Here is a 25009-nt window from a genome sequence, read left to right as displayed (position 1 = left end):
TATATATCTAACTGTGAATCTTACAAAAACCTCCCTAAAACCCCCTGGGAGCAACTTACAGGGAGATTGTTGGCTTTTCCTACTAAGGGCCTATTCATCAGGGACGGATCCCAGTTTCCAACTGTTTATTTGTGAACATAAGAATACAACGACTCTCTCTCAAAAAACAGTAGAGAAAGGAGTTAGAATTGATCCTGAGAACCTGACCACAGACGACTGGTTTAAAATAACTACAGGAATATCTAAAATAGATAACAACTGGCTCTTAATGGCAGAACAGGCTGCCCAGGCAGTAAAAACAGATTGTGTAGTATGTATGGGAGCCAGACCACTGTTACAGGTGGTCCCCTCAACGTTGACAGAAAAATGCTTAGTAGAAGTAATGAACAGCACAAGACTCTCAACAAACTGTACTATGTGGGATAAGATTTATCCCTTGACTACAGCTGAAAAACAAAAACCGATGTTTTCAAATAAGGTTGCTCCAGGAAATTTTTCTTGCATAAACCAAACAGGTGTGGGGTCAAACATAAGCAGACTTAATGAAGATCAATGTACCTCCACCATAACAGTAGGTGTCAGCTTTAAACCTAAAGCACGCAGCGACATCTGGTGGTGGTGTGGGGACGACAAACTGTATGACAGGTTGCCATACAACACAACTGGTTTGTGTGCATCAGTGTCATTAATATTTCCCGTGTCTGTCATTCCACTCTCAGTGGCAGATTTGTTGGGTACAGTAGCCAGCATATTTCCACACACCTGGAAAAATAGAGAAAAAAGATCAGGATGGAGTAAAGACGACCCTACTTATATAGATAGCATAGGAATACCAAGAGGAGTTCCTGATGAATATAAATTAGCAGATCAAGTAGCAGCAGGTTTTGAATCCACCATATGCTGGTGGTGCACAATAAATAAAAATGTTGACAGAATAAATTACATCCATTACAATGTGCAACGACTAGGAAATAAAACTGAAGAAGGATTCTCAGCCATCCATGAACAATTGTCAGCTACCTCTTTAATGGCTTTCCAAAATAGAATTGCTGTCGATATGCTCTTAGCTGAAAAAGGTGGAGTATGTTCAATATTTGGGCATCAATGTTGTACATTTATTCCAAATAACACCGCAGCTGATGGGAGCCTCACCAAGGCCCTGGAGGGCCTTAGGTCACTTAACAGCAAAATGAAAGATCATTCTGGAGTTGACACCACAATGTGGGATGGGTTTGGAGAAATGTTTGGTAAATATAAACAATTAGTGTTGTCTATCCTTATGTCAATAGCAGTCTTTGCAGCTATTCTCACATTGTGTGGATGTTGCTGTATTCCGTGTATAAGAGCTTTGTGCACCCGTATAATAACCTCTGCTATTCAGCCAGTCAAAACAGAAATGTCAGAGATGTATGCCCTCCTGAGACCTGAGGAGACAGAAGGAGCCAGTGATGATGATGATGATGACCAGGAAGAAGAAGAGACTTCTCTGCATTTCCCTGATCTGTATCCTGACCCTAACGACAATTAGTTGTATACAGTAAACTTAAAGACCTCCTGCTACTTTTTTAATGACATGTACAGATAAAACACACCATGATGTCTTAACTGAAAATCTGAGAAGAAAAGGTTAATGATTGATGTATCAAGTGTTTAAAACATTTATAAAGAGGAGGAAAATGTTAGGGTTAATTAATGATTATATATGTTTTAACTTTAATAGAAGTGAAGCTTGCTGTTCAGAGTGATTATATCTTATATGTACAAGAGCTGCAAGATAGAGACAGGATGTTCTAGAACATTCTGTCAGTGCAGCTGTTTCTAATCATTATGAGTGTGCATCTCTCCCTTTTTTGTGCTTGGAACATTCTGTAACCAGGGCCTCTTCTCTTATGAATAAAAGGCAGAGAGAGCAGGGGCTGTTTCAGAGTGTGTTTGGAGGATTGTAATTGAGCAGCCTCTGAGACACTCTCACCTGCAGGTTAAAATGAACTAACTTCTCTGTGTCTTTCTTTGTGCAGAATTGTGAAAGTGTTTGGTGTTTAAACCTAACAATTTCATTAAATAAAAAGCTCTCCACATGCAAACGAGATGTGTTTGCATACAGCTTTAGTCGTATGGAAATTCTGACCTTTGAGCACATTTCTCTGTCTCTGATATTAAGATCCAAACATTTTATGTCTGATATCTGGTGATCTTTTCTTAGACCACACATTTACAGTGCCTTGCTAAAGCATTCAGACCCCTTGGACTTTATCACATTTTATCACATTAGAACCACAAGTTTCAGTGTGATTGTTAAGGGATTTTATGTTACAGACCAACAAAAAATATTGAATAATTGTCAATCATACATGATTTTTATTTTATTTTATTTTTTACAAATGAATATTTGAAAATTGTGGTGGTCATTTGTTATTGGTCTTCTATACTCTTATCCCCCTAAATAAAATGCATTGCAACCAGTTGCCTTAAGAAGTCACCTTATTAATAAACAGAGTTCCTCTGTGTGTAATTTAATCTCAGCATAAATCAAGCCATTATCTGAAAACCTCAAAGATTTGTTTGACAACATAGGAGAACAAACAGCCCCATAAATTCACACGTTCAATGTATCATTGAAGAAAATAAACTTGGGGACTTGGAGCTATGAAAATCTCACTTGTTTGAACAAGGAGAACCTTAATCTCAGAAGCAGCCAATAGGCCTGCGGTAACCTGGGAGGAACTGCAGAGATCAACAGCTCAGATGGGAAAATCAGTTGATAAGAAACCAATAAATTGTACACTCCACAAATACGGCCGCTATATTTTTACCCTTTATTCCAGACATAAATTAGTCCATATAATTAAAAAACAACAAAAATTAAAAAATGTTGGAAGAAGAAAGGTATTGTAAGAAAAAGTCATAAAATCTATAAATTGAAATTTTCCACAAACTATGCAGGAGATGCAGAAAATATGTAGAAAATGGTGACAAGAGCTGATCATTAACAACTGACTGAATCAGAATAAGGCTGCAGGTCCAGATCATGTCAGCCCTAGAGTCCTGAAGGCCTGTGCAGAGCAGCTCTGTGGGATTCTGCGGCACCTCTTCAACCTTAGCCTGGCCCAGAAGAAGGTTCCGGTGTTGTGGAAGACCTCCAGTCTTGTTCCGGTATCAGAGAAAACTCACCCATCAGTCCTCAATGACTATAGACCTGTTGCCCTGACATCTCACATCATAAAGATCCTAGAGAGACTCCTGTTGGCCCACCTGAGTAAGCAAACAGTAAACCATCAGGACCCCCTTCAGTTTGCTTATCGCTGTGGAGTTGGAGTTGAAGATGCCATCATACACCTGCTTCAACAAATCAACCGTCATGTGGACGAAGCCAGCAGCACTGTGAGGATCATGTTCTTTGATTTCTCCAGTGCATTTAATGCAATCCAACCTGATTTACTTTGTCAGAAACTCCAGAAGACTCAGGTGGAGGCCTCAACAATCTCCTGGATCAAAGACTACCTGACAAATAGACCACAGTTTGTGAGACTGAAGGGTTGTGAGTCTAACCAGGTAGTCAGCAGCACAGGAGAACCACAGGGGACTGTACTCTCACCATTCCTTTTCACTCTGTACACCTCAGACTTCCAATACAAGACAGACTCCTGTCATCTGCAGAAATACTCGGATGTTTCTGCAGTCGTGGGGTGGATCAGAGATGGACAAGAAGCTGAGTAACAGGAAGGTGGTGGACCGCTTTATGGCATGGTGTGGAAACAATCATCTCATTTTGAACGTGACTAAAACAAAGGAGATGATTGTAGATTTTAAGAGAAACAGGAATAAGTCAAAAACTATTTCCATCATGGGAGAAGAAGTGGAGGTGGTGGAGGAGTATAAATACCTCGGTGTTCACCTGGACAACAGACTAGAGTGGAGATGCAACTGTGAAGCCATCTACAAGAAGGGACAGAGCAGACTGTACTTCTTGAGGAAGCTTAGGTCCTTTGGTGTTTGCAGCAAGATGCTGCACATCTTTTATAAGTCTGTTGTGAGAGTGTGATCTCTCCAGGGACTTATAAAAGCTTAACAAGCTGATAAAGAAGGCTGGCTCTGTTCTGGGGACTCCACTGGAACCTCTGGAGATCATTGTGGAAAGACGGATTCTTCATAAAATGAAGAACATTATGGAGAACCCTGAGCATCCTCTTCATGAGACTGTCCTACAACAACAGAGTGTCTTCAGTCAGAGGCTTCTTCAGATCTGCTGTAAGACGGAGCGCTACAGGAGATCCTTCCTGCCCACAGCCATCAGCATCTACAACGGCTCTTTGAGGAAACCTTCATAATATGAGTTATAACAACATTTAATTTCACTTTGGGATTAATAAAGTATTTTTGAATTGAATTGAATCATTCTGGCCTACATATAAAACACTATATGTGGTGGAAAAGTGAATCACAGAACATCACTCCGAACACTCCATGTCCATGGTAAAACATTGTAGTGGAAGCATAATGCTGGGATAAAAATTGCTGAGAAGATGAATGGAGCGAAATATATTGAAATCCTGGCAGAAAACCTGTGAGCGGGTGACTTGAGTTTATTTTGCAACCAGTAACCTCCCAGCAGGACAATCAGCCTAAAGAGAAGGCAGATTTAATAATGGTAATACATTAGAATTGCCCATTCAAGGTCTAGACCAGAATCTAATTAAAAACCTGTTGTGAGACAACAGGCTTTTGATTGAAAATTGATGTTCACAGACGCTCTCCATCAAATAGGATTTAACTTAAGCCAGCAAACAACTCAGAGTTATCATGTTGACCATGTATTCCTGTCTTTCTAGTTCACTATTTGATGCTATGCTGTGTTTTTTTACTGAATAATATCCTAATAAAACAGACTGAAGTTTGTGTGTGTAATGTAACAAAATGTAAAAAAGGTTCATAGGGTGCAAAAACACTTCAAAATTACACTTATGTGATGAAGGCCAGTAATAAATAGAATACCCAAGTGTGTGTGAGTGTGTGTGTATTTTCATGTCTGGGCATGTCATTGGTAAGTCCCTCTCTTCCCCTTTGATTGACACACAACAACCAGTGAACCCCCAGTAGCACTGGGGACCCAACAATGAGCTCCATTTGGCTCATGTAAGGTGTGAAATGGCACACTTCTACCAAGTCTTCCTTGCCTTTGTTGTGTGGATTGATTTAGCAGACAGAGGCAGCTGACAGGGAGTGTGAATCCTGCTGCTTATTCACCAGACAGCCTGGACTCCACCCCTTTTATGCACACACACTCACTCTCACACAGTCTGACTTTAAACAATCCTCTCCCTGCCCATACCTCACACAGTACAAGCCTGACTTCTGCAGGGAGGACACAGCTCTTTCTCTGGATTGCACTTCTCCATCACAGGCGGACGGTACATTTTTGCCTTTAGAGCACAGTTAAGCAGCACAGGCCGGAGCAGCATGGGGAGCAGCATTTCATGTGTCCCCCAACACAACTTCAGGTTCTCCAGCAAGAGTTTCATTCGCAGAAACAGGTAAGAAGAGCTCATCTAATTCAGGTTTTCCAAACATGTGTCACTGTATTTTCTGAGCACATGTCATGTCATTCACTGCACTTTGTTATTTTAGATTCAGTAGTTCAGCTGGAAGGAATTCTCAGTATTTGACAGAGTTTGAGCTGAGGGGTCGTGAATTTTGTCAGGCTTGGTTCTGGATCAGATGGAAATACTGGCTGGACACCAAGTCGTGCGTGTGCGGTGCCTGTCCCGACACACGTGTCAGTGATCCAGTTACCATTTGCCTCTTCTTTACATCCCTGGGAAGATGATCTCCCAGCTGTCAGTAAATCAGGTTTCCCTAAAAAAATATAGGGTTTGACCTCAGTTAATCATAATTAATTAAAGAGAAAATAATTTTTTGACCCTACAGCTTGTAGGGAGTGACCTCCTCTGTTGACTTTAGATTTAGAAAAAAGGAAACATAAGTGGGTTATATTTTGTTTTCTATGTAGTTTCCTGCACCCCTCATGGCTTTAATGCCTGGGCAAGTCCCTACTCTGCAGGATCGTCACATCTGATTCTGATTAGCCTTATGTGGATGCAGTGTGGGGTCATTAGAGGTCTGGTTTGTCACTAAAGTTTCAAATAAACAAAATCTAGAAACAATTTAAAATCTCAACGTCTCAAATAGGTTCACGTTGGTGAGCTTCCAAATGAGATTCAGGTTTCCTGTAGCCTTCTCACTCTTTGTGTCACTGAATCAGGTGAGGCTGAGGTATTCTCAAAAGAGAATGAGGGAGAGCACTGCTGAATGCCACAGCAGTGATTTGGGGAATGTTGGGTGTGCAAACTGATTACCTGCGTATTATCTACAATGCATACCTCGTCTGTGTTGCAACTGTAAGGTTGCATGGCAGTGTGAGGCTTTCATACTTTCCTTTGTGTGCTAGTGAATTTGAAATAAAAGGGATTTAAAAAGGAACAGTATCATTCACTTGACACCAATGAATGATTAATGCTGGATATGGACTTCTTGAATAGACAGACCTTGGTTCCCACCACGCAAACAAAGGCCTGCGTTGTTGCACGGTGAGGATGCTGGCACACATGTGCACAGATAAGCAGATAAAGTACGAGCTGACACTGTAAAAGTAGAGCCACAGTTTTATCTTTGCAGCGAGGGTGCTTCCTTATAGAAATGTGACAGTAATGGTAACAAATGAGCAACATACAAGACAAAGTGGTGCATTGAGTGCTGATTTTCCTATGCATATGCTCACCATCAGGGGCACAGGGCCTGATTGTTCTTACATTTTAAATGGCTGTCATTGACGAGAATAAAGACAAAACAGGTGACTCTGATTGACTTGTAAGAGAAGAAACACAAACCATGATTGGCGATCATTAATTTGCAATGAGGGTTTAATTCGACTGTTTTTATTTACATGTATTTTCCTCACCAAGAGCTGGAAATTGTAATTGTAATGATTCCACTGATGGGAGTTTTGTCCACCTTTAATTTGCCAATAGAGATTTTAGATGATTATTGCAAAACAATACAAAACGATTATAGAGTTGACAACTTAACCCCTTTGCAGACTATTATTGCAAACTTACCTCAAACTGCTTTGGGTCTTCATGTTGAATAATTGTGGTTAATGCATATTTCACACATACCAAGGATGGTATCAGAAGCATTTGGTGCAATCTAGCAGTTGGAGTTATGCAAAATTATGCCTTATTTTGTTAATTTTCTAAGCGCAATACTTAAATTTACATATATTGTATGTGCTATTCTCTAACTAACAGTTGATTATGCTAACAATGCTAGTGTAGCATAATTCGATATAATGACATCAACAGCTAAATAAATATAAATAAATATATTGCTTTTACCTTTTTGTAAAAAACATAGCAGCAACATAGCAGCCTTCATGTTTTTTGCTGAGAGTCTTGCTCTCTCTCACTCTCCTGCAGCCGAAGAGTGTTTTTTCTGCGTCCTGCTTTCCCAGGCAGAAAAAGATCAGATTTTTGAGATTAACACAAGCCACTCAAGCTGGAAATCAGCTTGGCCTGATAGTGACCAACCATTTTTTCTGTGGATCTCTAATCATGGTAAACATCCCATTGTGAGCATTGATGGATTATATTTTTGTCTCTCGAGCAGCAGTCGTCTGTTTCGCAAGAAGAATCCCCAAGAGGGACAGGAGAAATCCAACAGCATCATAAATATCCTGTGCACAGTCACCCCAAGGAAGGTAAGAAACTCCTTCATCTCTACAGGCAAACACTTCTCAGTGATTTTAACACACCTTGGAATATCAAAATAGTTTCTGCATATTTATTCCCTAATACTGTGACTGGTTGCAGGAAATGTCTCCTAAAGATCTTCAGACAATAGAGAACATAAAATGGGACCCTCCATTCGCCTACGACCCGGCCAGTGGGTGGAAGAAGAGTAGCATCAATGTGAAGAATTTTGGACGAATGATTCACAGCTCCAAAGTCCGTTTCCGCTTCCTGCACTGCCAGGTGAGAGGAACGAAATCATTTAGCAATGACTGCATAATGAAATATCAGGAAAGCAACTGCAGAAGAAAACAAACATCACCTTGAAATCCTTATTGCGGTTTGTAACAATGACCAAACCCAGAATGACACATCCTATCCTCCCAGTCATCTGTTCAACCCCTGGGAAGTCCAGATTTGAACAAAACAGGTGAAAACAGGATATTGCTCTGCGGCTTTTGAGAGCACCCTTTGGTTTTGACGTAAGGGCTGGTTGTGAATAATCCAGTCAGTTTCCCTCAAACAAGACTGCAAGCCTGTGTTAGGACATGCTCTCATCTGCTGCAGTTGTGAAACATCCCCAACACAGTTAGAACCTCGGGGTAGAGAGAGTTGTTCTGATCCCACAGGCTGATAGAAGACATGCCGGCTCCTTGCGGTGGGAACTGTAATTTTCCAGAGCTTTGACACAACAACACTGTCAGAAACCAAAGGGCAAAGACGGATGAAAGGAATAGCGTCATGATGACAAAAGAACACAATGTATTTTAACAGGAAACCATGCACATAAAAGGGTCCAGCTTACTAAGCTCAAATATTTCATGAATCACCCGATGCTAAACGAACAAACTGTGACAGCTTTTCTGTTTTAGTTTTTGTCTAAAATAGTTCATTAAACACATTTCTATCTCATCCTATGTTTTAAACCTATTAATACCTGGCCTTCCAACTCCTCTGCAGGACATTCATGACTGCTACCTGGATCTCTTTGAAACGCATCTACATTTTGTCTCCAACAACACAACTGGACTAACCTATCAGGTGAATGTTTTTCCGTTTCTAAATCCTCGGTGACACACTGTCTCATCTACGTATATCTTTTTAATTTTTACAAGTTTCGCTTTTATGAATTCATAAATTTTAATGTGCCCCCCTCCTGGCTACCAGCACGTTGTTGGTAAACAGAAAGTATGATTAAGTTACATCAGCTGTCTCGTAAAGCCTTAGTGGCCATTAATCATCTGTTTACCGTGCATGCTAAGAACTCAACTCCTTGCCGAGGAGAGACAGGCTACGCACCTGCATGCGGTGTTAGTCAGACAAGCTCAGAAAGAAGACAGACAGGGATTCATCCCTGATTTACACTGTCTGACCTCAGTATCGTGGTGATTTGTTCTTTATTGCTGGAAGAGGGGGATGTGGCTGTCAAACTGTGGTAATAGAACCACTGGTCCAACTTGGGCTGCTCTTAGTTTTACTTAGTGTAAATTTTTAATTTATTAAGTGCCAGGTAAATACAAATGTGTTGGCTGTTATGAACTAGGAACAATCGTAAGTGGCTAATAAAACTATGTTACATTTAACTGTGAACGTGGATCTGGAAATCTCATCAAACTCAAACATGTTTCAGTTCAGATGAAAAACGGTTGAGTTTCTGAATAGGTTTCCTCACTGAACAAGTAAACCACTGTTAGCAACACAGGCTGAGACAATGTTTTCTCTCGGCAATGAAGCTGATTCTGATTCTCACCACGTTCTATACAGCGCATAGTACAGTACATGACAGTTCTAATAAGACATACATTTTCAAATGTGCAAATAAAAACAACGTTGCTGCGGTTATCACGAGGTTCAGGGTGTAAGGCAGCCATGTTGGATTTTGAGACTGGGAGGGGTCAGAACCTTTCCCACTCCATATGCCAACTTCTAGGGACTTTTGTATTCTTTTTACCAACTTCCAACAAGGGAAATTCAACATCCAAGTAAAATTGGAGCCCATAATTACACTGTATCCTTCAACTAGTCCTGCATATCAGTCCGATGTCCTGTTGTAGCTGCTACTGTTATATTCTGTCTAGGTTAGTGTGGTAGTTCTTGGAAAACATAGTATTTACTAAGGTGGTACTTGTTATAAAACGATAGATGACCACTGTGATAAAAGTTGTACAATGGTAATAAGGCTTTATTTTAAACATTATTTTTATGATTATTATCATAAAAATGTATGATTAGAGTAGAAGTAGAAGTAGGATTGTTGCTGTTATATTTGGAGGTCAAAATCACAAAGCATAGGTATGCCAGGACCCTTTCACCCATCGGTCAGGCAGGGGTATATGCATTTAAATATACGATATATATAAAAAGTGGGTGAGAACAGCCAGTCGTCACCCTTCTTCCATCCTGAATTTTAGAGAAACCACTTTTTAAACTGGATCATACTTCAGCATTGTCACTTCACATGCAGAAATTCAGAATGATGTCTGGAAGCTGGTTGCTCATGGCTTTGCACATGTTGTTTTTTTATGTTGCACAGGGAACTCTGCCATTGAAGGAGCTTTGCATCTGCAACCTGCAGCAGAACTGTAATCACAGCCAACCCAAGGAATATGCCTTCCAAATAAATGGTAAGTTTGTCTTCAGGAGAAACAATCCAGGCAGGTGTTGGCACAGGGCCTTGCTATGTTATAATCATTGGTTATGTTTTATTGGTTATGATTCCCAATGGAAATCCTGAGGGTTTAGAGTTAGAGTGAGGTTTGGACACCTTCTGGAAATTTCTCTGTGCTTAAAACACTATTTCCAAGCTTCGGGCTTTCCTGTTTTATCCTGTTTTAGTGATTCAAAGGTGTCGCGACCCTCCTCACCTCTTCACCTCCAGTCAAACTCCAGACTAACTAGAGCCAGGACCCTTTCATCCATCAGTCAGGCAGGGGGGGTAAACTGGTCTTAAAAGCCTTGCTTGTTAGACAACAGGTGCATCTTAGTCAGCCCAGCTGTCCTGCAGAAAAGCCTGGCTACAGCTCTTAACCTTGTCGTTTCACATGATCTATGGCATGGTCCAAAAACTGCACAGGTCAACATCGGCTGGAAATATGAATTAGATGTTTTTTTTATGACAATATAGACAACCAAAATCCACTTCGTGATAATCTACCCCAGTCATCACAATGCAAGTTTCCTGTTATTGTAGTTTATCATCCTTACCAACTGAATAAAGTCTCTGATGTCAAAATAAAATTGAAACTCTTTGGTGTTCCCTTATCGTAAATTAGTCCTGCAGTTTCTTAGATCAAACTTCTCACATTCCAGTATCGTGTTTCAGCACTCAAATTCTTCGCTATGAACCCTTTTTCGCCTGTTGAGAGGCATAGCTGACAGGAAACATGCAGGAGGAAGTAAGGATAAAACAATCTGAGTCAGGGGGAAGATATGATGAGGAGCTCCTCCGTTAGATGAGTGTTGGTGAGTTAGAAGGTGACGAAGCAAGCGTAGCTCTGGAGAGCTGAAGAATTCCCAGAAGCATAGTTTAAATTAATATGGCTGTGAAAGTGAACTAATGATGGATAATTGCTTGTGACAACAGCTTGTAACTTCTGTAAACTAACAGATGCTTTAAATACTCACATCTTGCCGGAATTTAGAAGACAAGAAAAGCCTTTAAAAGAGTGAAAAGGTTCAATCATTGCCAGTAAGGGTCCTTAATTAAGAGTCAGTAAAAGAAAAACAACTCAGAGCCAAGCTACTGCTTATCGAGGAGCGGTCAACATTCAGCAGTTTGGTTCCAGACTATTAGCATACAAAGCCACAGGCTGAAATGAAACAGAATATCTCTGGTGGTTATCTGTGGTATGTGTAGGACTGATAGGTAGAGGGAGATTGCAACTTGGATCATCCTGGCCCTGTTCGTCCCCTCTGGGAAAGAGCAGTCTGTGGGAGGGAGCATTTGCTCCAATCTTAAAAATACCAAACACAGCAGGTCAACAGGGGCTTTCATGGTCTTGCATGTGGTCTACATGTGTTAACCTTTCCTGTATTTGTTGCATAACCTGCAGTAAACAAAGTCAGAGAGTGAATTCCTTCTTGTATATACAGACAGACAGAGACAGTGATCAGTGACCTGATTTCTTTTCAATCCCTGCAGGTGTCAGCCTGAACCCCATCATCGTCTACTGCTCCAGCCAGGCAGAAATGGACCTGTGGTTTGGCCTTCTTCAGGAGAGTATCGAGCAGAATGGGGGAACTGCCGTCCAACCTGAAAACTACACCAGAGTGAGAGTAAGTCGCAGAAGGAAAAAGTTAAGGAGTGACAAATCAAAATGTCTATTTCCAAATTCAAAGGCATTACTTGACTGTATATTTTAATCTACCTGGCACATTAGCTTTTGTTTCCAGCCACTCCCGATAAAACAGGATATGCGAGTTTGCAAATACGGTGAGTCATGTAAGGCCACTGCTGGGTTTCCTTGAAGCCCTGCATAACAGGGAGAGGCTTGGGTAGCATTATGACCTAATTTAAACTGTACGGGGTTTAAATGCTGACCCCACACTCACAGGAGGTTGATGAAACATGCGAGCCTGGATGTGTTATAAGAAAACAACAGAAGTAAGGCACCCTGTATCATTATTTTTTGCATCTTTAGTAAATATGTGCAGAAAGCCTAAAAATAAATTCGTACTTTGATGCAAGAGCATAATCAGTGCAGTCGGCTGACATTCTGCTCATAGGTTGCCAACTGTGGTTTTAAAACAGGGCTGCTGTGCCTGTGATTCTTCCATTTCTTTTAAGTAAAAAAAATGACTAAGGCCTGTCTTTTGACTGTGACAAATTTTTCTGTGAGATTATTCTATAATAATAATAATAATTTATTTTAAAATGTTTTACCTGTCTTAACAGGGAGTCTAATAAATGTGGTGGCAGCTGTAAATAAGCCTCAGATTTTAAGTATTTTGGGGGACGAAATTCCAAGAATAGAAGTCAGATCATGATTTTGAATTCACTTACCACCCTTTTCTCCTATGTACACTGTTGATAATCCCGCTTCACTTTACTAATCTATTGTGTACTTTTTGCAGCTAAACCAGAACAAGTCTGAAGGAAGAGAGGAGCTGAGGAACTCCATCAACAGGGAGCCCATCTATGAGTGGGAGGGCTCTCAGCGGGACAGCCTGGGCCCCATCACCTACGTCACCAAAGTCCGACTGCAGCACCTGCCCTGCCAGGTACGACTCCACCACTCCTTATCAGGAGTGAATCACTTACTGGTCACTTGCGGGTTTCTGGAAACACAAAGTACAGTACAACGGACTGTAACTCATGACACAAACATGTTTCCAAAGTGTGGGAATTTTTTCTTAGGATGAATAAAAACAGAAAAACATCAGTTCACATAGCCAGGTGACACACATAGTTTTCAAATTGCGCAACATTACACATTACCTCAACATGCAAGGGGTAAATAGAAAGGGAGCAGTCCATATTATTTCTTCTGTCTATCTATACAGAATATAGTTCCTTAGAAGTGAACCACAGAGTTGGCAACATGCAACCAGCTGCCAAACATTTCTGAACAGAACCGAACAGAATCAGATAAGAGCACTATAAATATTTCTACAGAAACTTTACACAGCAATTAATCAAAGCAGAAGTCCTGACACGTCTTGCATGAATATCCGTTAATTCTCCATGGGAAGCAGCGGCAGCTCTATTGATGTGATTTAGGGCCTGGGCGTGTAAGAGGCATTTGCCCGGCTCACAGAGTGACTCGACTCACCTCACAGCTGGAATGTCAGCTGTCTGTCCGGAGATACACCCTCTACAAGAGAGAAGAAACATAAACTCTGTCGGTCTGCCGCACCTTTAAATGCCCCTTGAACTGGTTCGACCTGAGATTCCACTGGGAACTTCTCAATGGAGAATTAAAAGATAAAGTCTGTTTTGTTTTTTTTGTAATTGTTTGCACCGGATCTTATGGTCTTATCTTTCCTGAAGTTCTCAGGAAAGATAGGTTCACAAGCTTTCTTGCCTTGGGAGTAGTTTTTGATACCTGTTTATCTTTCAGAAGGTGTAGTTAATGACTTTTAAAAATGAAATTCTTTTAGAAAGTTATAGACACTTACTGTTTTATATCCTGCAGAAGATAACTCTCTTGGTGTTTCATTTAGTAAACATTGAGATTAATTTATCCCAGAGGCTAACAGGTAGTTTGATATGGGTCAAGACAAAAGTGGACTATAATCCGAAAACAACTCCAATCTAAAAAATCTCGGTTTATGCTAACTCTATTTTGTTTTATTTTTAGGAGTTAGATAGGTTTTGTTAAAAGAATAAGCAGTTAATGTCTTGGGCACAGTACTTATTACTCTTATTATGTTGTAGCAAACCAGACTTCTGCAGTATGAAAAACAGTAAAGCAGTTTATGCTACCACCATGTTTTTTAAACCTTAGAGGTTTTTATTAAAACATTATAAGCAGTTAATATTTTACCTGTAGTAAATGACTCTTGGAGTCTTCATTTAGTATTTTTTCCAGATTAGTTGGTCCAAGAGCATAAAGCTCTTGCACCTTTAAACGGCTAGCCTGAGAGGCACCAAGACCAAATCAGATGTCTACTGTACTAAAACAACTATATTCTCAAAAATGTCATAGCAGCCTATGCTAACTCAGCTTTTTATTGATTTTAGAGGTTCTGTTAAAATGTTATCAGTGGTTAATCTCATCTGCAGTAGATAACCCACCTGGTATCTTCATTTAGTATAAATCTAGAAACTGAAGCTAACAGCTAGTCTGAGAGGGTTCAAGACCAATGCAGGCCTCTACTGTGTTAAAAAAAACCAAGTCTGAAAAATGTCTCAATGGTTTATGCTAACAATATTTGATAAACTCTTAATCTTTTGTGATGTTTGCATTAAGTGTTTATGTATACAGGAAATGATGAGAAACGGATGTAGTTAGCAGTGTACCACTAACAATCTTCCTGTGTGAAACACATACAGAGGATGAAACATGTCCTATGTTCCCAGTGAGAGTAGCAGTCTGATATAAAAGTTAAGCAGTGTAAAACAACAAAAATATTAAAGAAGTTTAAGAGAGTGCTATTTTGTTTATTTTTACACGGCATTATCTTTTTTTTAAAGTAATTACTCTCACTTTACAAGTTCCGTTCTTGGGACGTTTCGCACAGGAAGATTATTGGGGGTGCACTGCCTCCAAACACCAGTCTGTGTGAATATTTAACTTCTCTGTATATAACTGTAATGACTGTTTAAAGGGTCACAAAATGGTGTTTGCCTAAACTATGACGTGGTGTTGGTTTAAGATGGTAGAAGTCCGCTTTGGTTTTTGGCCCTCTTTGTTAGAGATTTCTCTTGGAATGGACCCAATTGCAGACTGGCAGGCAGAGGCAGCATGGTGGGTAGATAAAAAACGTACATCTGGACATGAGATGAACAGGCAAAAAACTTGAGCAGGCACGGCATGGCAAAAAACCAACAGTCATGAACAGGCGTGGCAAGGCAAACAGTATCCTCCAGCAAGGAGTAGACAGAACAGAAGAGTATATTTGGAGTATCTCACATGTGAAAGCAGTGAGACTGATAGGCATGAAGTTGGTGGACCGAATGGAGCTGATTAAAGTGGCAGTGGCTGAGAATGGAAACAAAACATGATAAGAACGAAACAGATTTTCAAAGACACAATAAAACCAAAGAAAAATTCTTACAGACCTAACAGAACTAAAAGCAACCATAAACAGAATGAATAAGAAATTAAACCAAAAAGAAATGAACTTATAACACACCACCTGGAGACCAAAAACAATAAAAATCAGAGACAAGACCCAAAATTAAACTCAAACATCTACAAATCATGTCACTCTTGTTCGAGCGTTAGGTTTTATACTTAATGAACACACCAAGATAGTTATTTACTGTAGGCACAGTTAACAGCTTAATTTTTAAACAGAAACTTGTTTGAGGAATCCTGAACTATCCCTTTAAAACTGCCACACAGGCAGGAAACATGATAATGGCTGTCCAAAGTAGGGAGTAGAAACATTTAAAATACTAAAACATAATCTAGAATAACACTGAAACTTTTATTTTACTACATTATTAAATTTTACCTAGAGAAAAACAAAAAGTGGTTCATTATTAACATATGTTCACAGGAACAGAGCGACAGATTGCTGGTGTTGTACCCCTCGACCCTGATCATCTTATCAGAGGAGAGCAACGGACTCTTCTATAAGGTACTGTTCACCTCCTTATACTCTTCAACTTGAATATTGTGCTTCCATTAATCTGGATGTGTTTGCATAAAGGAGTTGTGTTAAAGTGTCCTTCTGATTACAGGGCAAACTTCCACTCAACATGATTACAGTAACCACTCCCTGTCAGGACATCAAGCCAAACACCTTTATGATTGAAGGTAGGTGTACTGAATCAGTAGCACTCTGGCATGTTAATAAGTACACATTATAATGTGTGTTTTATGCTAAGTGACCCTCTTGAATCATTTTGCGTCACAGAGTGTAACCCCTCGATGAATAAGAGGGTTTTTAATGCCTGATGAATAATGTTCTTGCTGTAGCACATTCCAGTGAGCAAGCAGACCGAATGACGGGCTTTGTTCCTCCGTCCTCTCTTCACAGGCAAGCTGATCAACCCCATAGTGGTGTCCTGTCTGGACAGAACAGAGTTCTGCGACTGGATCCAGCAGTTCAAAGCTGCTGACGTCCCTGTTCTCACCCCCCCGCCCCCTGTGTATGACATCATATACACGCCAACAAACACAGAGGTGAGGGCTGCTCCATTTCACACGCAGAAACAAATGATGTTGCTGTCCATCTATCTATCTATCTATCTATCTATCTATCTATCTATCTATCTATCTATCTATCTATCTATCTATCTATCTATCTATCTATCTATCTATCTATCTATCTATCTATCTATCTATCTATCTATCTATCTATCTATCTATCTATCTATCTATCTATCTATCTATCTATCTATCTATCTATCTATCTATCTGTCTGTCTATCTGTCTATCTGTCCGTCCGTCCGTCTGTCTATCACACATTTTGAATTACTTTACATAACTTCTGTCTCACTTACAGATTTTAATTCCTAGACCTTCTGATTTTGTCAGCCAATCTGAAAACTTAAAATAAGCTCCAGATCCAGTTAGATTAACCGAAGTTCACATGAAGTTAGTTTACTTCTATGTCATTGAAGCTTAGAGTAATAGACGATGAAGAAAAACCATAACAAGACATGATATGCTGTGTTAATTTCCTGTGAATTGCAGGTCTTGTCCTCGCCACCTCTAGAAACGTAGAGAATCAGAGTGAATGATTTAAACATGTTTTTGTATCAATAAACAGTAACATGTTGCATTCTTTTATCTCTAGCAGGGAACAAGGTTTGACAGGTGGAGTGGAAACAGCCAGGGAAAAGCGGAGTCTCTCAAATACAGCCAGCCGCCAAGTGGCCGTGGGTCCCTAAACCTTCAGTTACCAGTTCATGAGGAAAAACTGATGTCTCCAGGATACTCTGAACCTCTCTGTGTAAGTCAACCTTGCCCTATTCATTCAAACAATAGATCAGTAATTACTGAAGTGAGGTTCTCTCTTGGTATCTTCATTTTGTAAAAATCAAGATTAGTTGGTCTCAGAGGCTGAAGCTAACACCTAGTCTGAGAGGGGCCAAGGGCAAAGCAGATTTCTACCATCTTAAAACATATTCACTTCTATAAACATCTTGGTAGTTTGTACAAACTCTATTTTATTCACCTTTAAACTACCCTCAAGTTTGCCTTTTGTGGCTATTATAGAGATACTAATGATTATTTGCAGGGGAAGTGGAGGTTGGAGGCGGTGTTCACCAGTGATCTTTCTGTGTAGTGTTTCTGGTTTCATATAAAAATAAAGCAATATAAAAAGCAAAAATTTTTTTGCTGTCACATAGGAAGATCATTAGTGACGTACCGCCTCTTACCTCCATTTATCATCTGCTTCAGCTTTTGTAACTGCCCAATGCAAATGTGAAAACAGTTTGAATGTTCATACAACAGTGTTTGCATAAACCAACATGCTGTTTTGGATATTGGAGTTGCTTAAGATGGTAGAAGTCCACTTTGGTCTTGGAACCTCTCAGGCTGTCTCTCAGCCTGCAGGGCCAACTAATCTGGATTTATTCTAAATGAAGGATCCAAGAGAGTTATCCACTGCCGGTAAAATATTAAGCACTTTTAATCTTTTAAGGGAAATTTACTTCTAAAATGCTATAAACACTACCCCTTTAAAAGCTTTAAACTAGCAACTCCAACCACTAAATAATGTGGTTGGAGTTGCTTGTTCTCTGCCTTCTGCCCACATTACAGTGGAAATGAGCGACACCTCTTATCAAATAAATGACTAAACAACAGTACTCCTGTTACTGATGTTAGGTGGTGAGCTCAAACATATAAGACAAAACAACAAAATCACTTTCAGATGTTCTTCTCAAAGTTCTGATTCAGCAGAAAAAGTATTGCTGTAAACCTTTGAGTTCTTTCGAAGTCCAGAAGCTCTCTACATTATCAGAACTGAACAAACTCCCCTTGGAGAGGAGTTGTTCATCCTCCCTGTCCATCCAATTAGCTTAAAAAGAGGGCCAGGTGCCCAGAAGTAATGTCGCTGCTAAACTTTTGACCTTAACCACCACTCTTCCAATTAATTTAATGAAGATGTTTTTCTGTCAATCTCAAGAGACTTTGTTAGCTAAAAACAGAATATGACGCTACAGAGTCTGGTCTATAAGGCCCCTGATGGTGTCAAGGCAAATTTCATGGCTGACGTTCCCTCCTGGATGTGATTTTTGACTCTTACAGTACAGCTCCAGTCGCCCCTCTTCAACCGAGACCGCCCGACTAGGCAGCAGGACCAACAGCGTGTCCTCCCAAACCAGGCCAGATCGCAATCTGAGACCTCTGTCGCTGCGCTACTCCTCGCCCCAGCACAGTTCCTATCTGCAGCCTACAGAGAGCTCCCCGTTTTCTCAGCTCTACAGCACTCCCTACTCTGCCCTGCATCGCTCCAGCCAACAGTGGCTGGAGAAAGCCCCGCTCATCAAGGTAAGTCAGTCTGCCGTTGAGCTCAATAACCAAATACTCCCTTTGAGACCGTTGCCTCGCTTTACATGCCATGTGTGCAGTAACTGAATGCAAACAGTCAGCTCATGGGAGGGCTCATCTTCTGGGGTTAACAGATGGGAATAACACAAACTGGCGTTGAAAGATCAATCAGCTTAACGATGCATATAATTTACTATGTATTAAGATTAATAAACAAAGTCTAACCTAGTCTGTTTTCAGGCAGCTTTTATTGCCCTCCAGCTGAAGATATTAGTCTGAGATGATCTAAAATGGTTTTTGAAACAGACTGCAACTGAGGAAAATCTACTGCTTATTTCTCCTTCTTTAACTCACATTTGATTCTGTTTGGATCAGTCTAACAGCTGGAGCACACCACAGACATCCCTGCACTACCCTTTAAACACAAGCCAACGTCACTCTGACCTGTGTGCCCCACGTCAACCATTGTCACCCCTATACGATGAGCCTTGCACCCCAGAGATCTTCAGCCTGGAGGAGGCCCGGCCGGTGGTAAGTGGGTCAATGACACTGGATCTTTAGTTTTAGATTACACCTGAACAGACTGTCTGATAGCAAGCAGGGGACACTCACAAACCCAAAGATAGTGTTAGTGCTGGGATTGTTTTCTCTCAGGATGTTAAATCTTTTACAAAGATTATGTAAAGTACGATAAATTGTTAGTAGTTTTGTTTGTAGAGTTTAAGATTTGTTATATGAACAGAAACATATTTATTTCCAATATTTTGATTTTTGTGTTCCTCTCAGCAGCAGAGCTGGAACGAACCAATCCAGCACCACCATCAGGATGCCCATCTCCTACCCTCCTCTTTCCAGCTACGCACTCCCCCCATGGGCAGACGCTCCGGGAGAAGCATGGTCCTGGCCAACACCCAGGCGCAGATTCCATTCCGAGACATGGAAACGCCTCAAAGCCAAGCAGAGCAGAGAGCAGAAGCTGTGTCGAGATTGAAGCTCCTGCCAATGCCCAGCCAAGTTCAGGAGCAGGTGAGGGAGCACAGAGGTCTACACTTCCCGGGATGCTCCAGTTCTTGAAATGCTGGACTTCAAAGAGAAATGCCAGTGCACTATGAGAAAGAAGAGCTAGTTTATATACTTGTGCTGAAGGGGATATTTAAACAGATGCATATGAAATACATGCTTTGGACCATGATGATTGTTTGTTGTAGTTCCTCACAGGAACTGACTTTTTTCTGTTTTCACATCTGCTTACAGATACTTCTCCCATCAAGCTCTCTGAGGAACCCTTCTCATATGCCATATGGTTACTCACCAGGTAAGAATTGATGAAAAGTTCCTATATACTTCATTTGTTTTTGTGTGAACTCAAGGGCTTGGGTATGCTCATACAAAAGTATTTATACCTCTTAAACCTTTAGCCATTTTGTCAAGTTACAAGCACAATGTGTTTTATTAGGATTTTATGTGATAGGCCAACACAAAAGTGGAAGGAAAAAGATAGGTGGAGTTCAACATCTAAAAAAAATAAAATTAAAACAGTGTGCAATATATTTGTATCCAGCACCCTTATTCTGATGCCCCTAAATAAAATCCAGTACAACCAAATGCTTTCAGAAATGTTTTCTACCTGGACACATGCAGGTTAAGTGCGGAAATAATTGCTCAACGCAACGTTCCTTAGCGCAACTTTAAAAAGTGACACCAAACAAAACAGAGGGGGACTCCCAACTATCACTAAACTCTGCTATTTGGTAACATTAAGGTTTCTCATGCAGCTTCAGTGGAGAAAAAAAAAAAAAGATGGACTGAACCAAAACTTTATGTCAGCGTTTTTCAACAGCGGTAAGGTCCATACCTGGAATACAAATTACTCACCTGAAACTGCTCAAGGTAAATGTAAACATCACAGATAGTGGAGAAAAACCATTGACGTCCAAATGACTACCTGTAGCATCCAATCAGCCCAAACTCATGCATAAAATGCAGCTTTCGGGGAAGGGATTTTCCCAACAGCTACACATGCTGCATTCAGGTACAGCTGGGACACTACGATGTCAAAATGTCAAAACAACTCCAAAGTGATGTAAACATGTCTTTAAACTCAAATATGGGCACAGTCTTATTTAAAGTATTTTTAAACGTTAATTTTGAACGTTTTCAAGTGGTTATATTGTCTTGTAATCTATCTCCAGGCATTGGCTATGCCTGCTCATACTACTTTATTCAATCTAACAAGTTTTAGAACATAATAAAATCCAAATAATGTTAGTAATTTATAAAGAATCCTTGTTTATTGCTGACTGAACTAAAAACAAACATACAGTTTTATTTATTTTACGTGAATGAAAATGTACCAAACCGTGACTTTAAAACCAGGACACCTACCGAACCGGGAGGTGTCCTGGTTTTTTGTGTGAACATCATGAAGTCCAAAGAGCACACCAGACAGGTCAGGGATATGTTGTGGAAAGGTTTGAAGCAGGTTTGGGTTATAAAACAATAGAGAGAACTTCAGGCATCTCAAGGAGCACTATTCAATCTATCATCTGAAAATGGAAAGAGTATGGAATAACTGGAACACTACCAGGACATGAACGTCTACTTAAAGTGACAGGGTGGGCAAAGAGAGCATTAATTAGAAAAGCAATCTGGACGGTCTAGAAGAATCCAGAGTTGTTTGCTCCTCAAATCTAACTATTCTGAAAAAGAGGAAGACCATTGTGAAAGAAAGCGTTAAGAAGTGTCAATGCCACAAGCCAAGTAGGAGACACAGCAAGCATGTGACAGGAGGTATTCTGATTAGAGGAACCAAAGTTGTTGCCCTTTTTACCAATGGCTTTAGGTGACAAAAATAAACAGCACATTACTCTTAATACACTTCCCACACTAAGACATGGTGGTGGCACCATTATAATGTGGGGATGCCCTTTTTTTAGTAGGGACCCGAAAATAGGTCAGTGTTGATGGGCTACAAAAGAATTGAGATTGGGGCAGAGGTCCATCTTCCAGCAGGACAACAACCCTAAACGTACAGCCGGAGTTACAATAATACAGTTTAGATCATAGCATGTTCATATGTTAGAACGGCCCAGTCAAAGTCTAAAAATAATCTCACAAAGAATCTGTAGAAGGACTTGAACAATGATGATGATGTCCCTCCAATATGACTGAGCCTGAGCTGTTTAAAGAAGAACCAACAGAAATTGCAGCATCTAGATGTAAAAAAATCTGGTGGAGAAATGCTGAAAAAGGCTAACAGTTGTAATTACAGCGAAAGGTCAGCAAAGGATTATCTCTTTGGGGCTCAGTAGAAACACATGCTAAACTTTTTAGATTTTGTTTTGTAAAATGTTTTGAAAACCTTGCGGTCTTTTCCTTCCAGTTCACAGTTATGCATTACTTTATGTTGGTCCATTACATAAAATCTGTGGTTGCAATGGCACAAAAGGTGAAAAAGGTAAATTTGTAATACTTTTAAGGCACTATGTGTGCACAATAGATGCTTATAATCCGGACAAAGATCCTTTTTTGATGATTGGCTAGAAAACAGGCACAATAATTGATACCCTTGTAAATCTAAACCTCCGACAAACATGATTTATGAAAGTCAGCACTACCAAAACCCCCACGGACCTAGAACATTAATTAGACTCCACTAAACTACTAATTTAACGCTGGGCGCACTTAGGTTGGATTGTTTGAGCTCTTGCTTCTGTCAGCAAGTTGACAGATGATTGAAAGGTTACAGAAGTGAAGGTGCATTAAGTGTGCAAAACATGCCTCTGGAACGATTAGGAAGATCAGTGTTCAGACAGGATATACATCTTGGTGACTGACAGCACACAACCGACAGGAATTTATTACAAAGGAATTCTTCAGCAAGCCGCTGACACGTGATTTTATTTGTCTACCTGCATTTTAATGTAATATTAGAAGGGAAACTTAAAGTAAGTAACAATAAAAGTACTGTGGCATGTTACAAAACAGGATATACTGTGAAGTTGTTGTTTGAAATGAGACAATGATATGCCTGCTCTGGGGCTGCATCCAAGTTCTTACAATCAGGAGAAAGTTCACTTGAAAACTAACCGGCTGGGAATTTTTTCTCACCCTTTTAGATCACCATTCGTACCTCGAACCCACGGACCCAGATGACCAGGAAGTGGACTATGACAACATTTGGGAGTACGACGGTGAGACTGGAATGATTCAGCCAGCGTGTGGAATTTCAACACAGTGGACAGGATTAGACTTTGGGGCCCAGGGCGTTGATCCCATGGCAACTCAGCAGAGATGGTCGTAAAAAAAAAAACAAAAGACCTGGCACTCGTCTGGACGTGCGCAAACATCAGATCACTATCAGAGGGATGATAAAAGCCAAGAGTCGCAGCCTGAGCTGCTGCTGGTGTGTACAGTGTGAAGCAACAAATCTGAGGAAGTGCTTCATCAGATGTTAGGGAGGCGAACTGACGAGTGAATGAACAGTGGGAAATAAAATAAAACAATGCGACAGCGACAGACACGCTTCACTTGTCTGGTTTATATGTAGCATTTAAGATTGGAGCGTGCATTACATTGTATGAAGCTTTATTATTATTATTTTTTATGTATTTTTTTTTACTGCACTGTTGCTGTTTCATTTGCATTATCTTCAGGATTCTCTCACATACTTGTCTATTTTGTAAATTAAATCAGTAAAAGCATTCCACTACAGCTTGTTTTGGTACAATGTGAGTATTTTTTTTAACTGTTTGTAAATGTATTTAGCTGCATTGTTGATGGAAATAAATGCGGCTTCAACCGATTGTCCTGAAGGTGCTAACATTGTAATTATGCCTGCACTGTAAATGTGTGACTTGTTTATTTTTGTTGGTGTGTTTTTTTTACTATAAATATTTGACAATAAAAGAGTGGAAAATATACCTGAGTTTATCTCTGTTTATTTTGAAGATTTTAATTATTTAAAAACGGTTTTTTGAAACATAGGGCGAAAAAATTAATGCGTACAAATATTTAAAAATACAATTTTTTTATTTTATTTTATGAGAAAAAAAAAGTTCTTGGCACTTTTGAGATGTTATTTTTAGCTTATTTTTAATAGTTTAACAGTTCCTGGTTCTGGTTTTAAACCCTTTTTGGTTGATCTTGGCATGTTGTCTGTGTGTATGGCTGGTTTCTCTGTGTGTCCTGCTCCGGCTGTCCCAAAACAAGGATGCTACATTCATTTTAATTGCCCTTAGATCTGAGGGTGTGTGTATGTATAGCTGTCCTTTGGGTCTTTGCGATGGACTATCTGTCCAATGTGTCTCACTCCTCTCCCACATTGACTGTTGGTCAAAGCTGGTACACAAAACTGATGGAGGACTGTTAGTCTAAAAAATCATGCGAACTCTTGTACTAAAAAAGAATCTAATTTGTATTCAATGTTCAGAGAAGTTTACAAAGGAAGACTAAAAATCAGCTTTCTTAAGCATTCAGTTGACACTATGTGGAGGTACTGGTGATTTTTAAAACATTTAATTCTGTGATTGTAGCCTTTTAATTCCTGAAACAATGTGAATCACTTTGATTACTTTTTGCATAAAATGTTATTCATTCAACTTGCAATCAACTGTCCACATGCTTCCTCTGAATGAGGGATTGTTGCAGAGCTGATGACTTGATGCAATCAGCTGGGCATCCTTATATAGATTACTTTTTACCAATTAGCATTATGAACTCATCTTGACTGCAATGTATTTCAACAAGGATCGAAATATATTTGAATTTGGACCTGTATATGACTATATTGTATCTGATTGATTTGATCATATTGCTTTTCATACATACATTTTATCAGTGTTTGTGAATGGTGCTAAATAAATCAACTGAAATGAATTGAGTTTCAGCAGAAACCACCAACTCCTGTAGCTGTATTATGCACCTATTAAAGTAAATTTACTCATTTGAAACTAAATAGATCAAAGTCTAGGTGGGACAAGTTTGTCATCTTCTGGAGAAAAATATTTTTCTCAGTACTGAGTGTTACTGTTAATCACAACTGTGTAATTTAGTGAGTTAATCAGTAGTTAACATTTTTAATTTAGGTCTAAAACGTTTTAAAGAAAAATT

The 25009-nt window shown here is 39.8% G+C and overlaps 1 protein-coding gene across 3 annotated transcripts; it reads left to right on the top strand.

Moving 5' to 3' along the window:
- Positions 1-5284: 5284 nt before the first annotated feature.
- On the top strand, positions 5285-23820 carry plekhn1 (pleckstrin homology domain containing, family N member 1). Of its 3 annotated transcripts, none has more exons than XM_047364754.1 (16): positions 5285-5531; positions 7663-7753; positions 7866-8027; positions 8745-8825; positions 10318-10408; positions 11926-12059; positions 12858-13004; positions 15951-16031; positions 16135-16210; positions 16434-16579; positions 17199-17351; positions 18656-18898; positions 19274-19429; positions 19685-19924; positions 20153-20213; positions 23017-23820. In XM_047364754.1, the coding sequence occupies exons 1-16, from the start codon at positions 5458-5460 to the stop codon at positions 23199-23201; spliced, it is 2121 nt and encodes a 706-aa protein (XP_047220710.1). In that variant the 5' UTR covers positions 5285-5457; the 3' UTR covers positions 23202-23820. The 3 variants fall into 3 exon arrangements, with proteins under 3 accessions (XP_047220710.1, XP_047220702.1, XP_047220693.1); XM_047364746.1 differs by having other exon boundaries at positions 17196-17351; positions 19688-19924; XM_047364737.1 differs by having other exon boundaries at positions 5288-5531; positions 17196-17351.
- Positions 23821-25009: the final 1189 nt, after the last annotated feature.

Source organism: Girardinichthys multiradiatus, chromosome 1, assembly GCF_021462225.1.
Source record: "Girardinichthys multiradiatus isolate DD_20200921_A chromosome 1, DD_fGirMul_XY1, whole genome shotgun sequence".
Lineage (NCBI taxonomy): Eukaryota > Metazoa > Chordata > Actinopteri > Cyprinodontiformes > Goodeidae > Girardinichthys > Girardinichthys multiradiatus.
The sequence above is the reverse complement of the archived record's forward strand: the minus strand, read 5'-3'. Positions and strand labels throughout refer to the sequence as shown.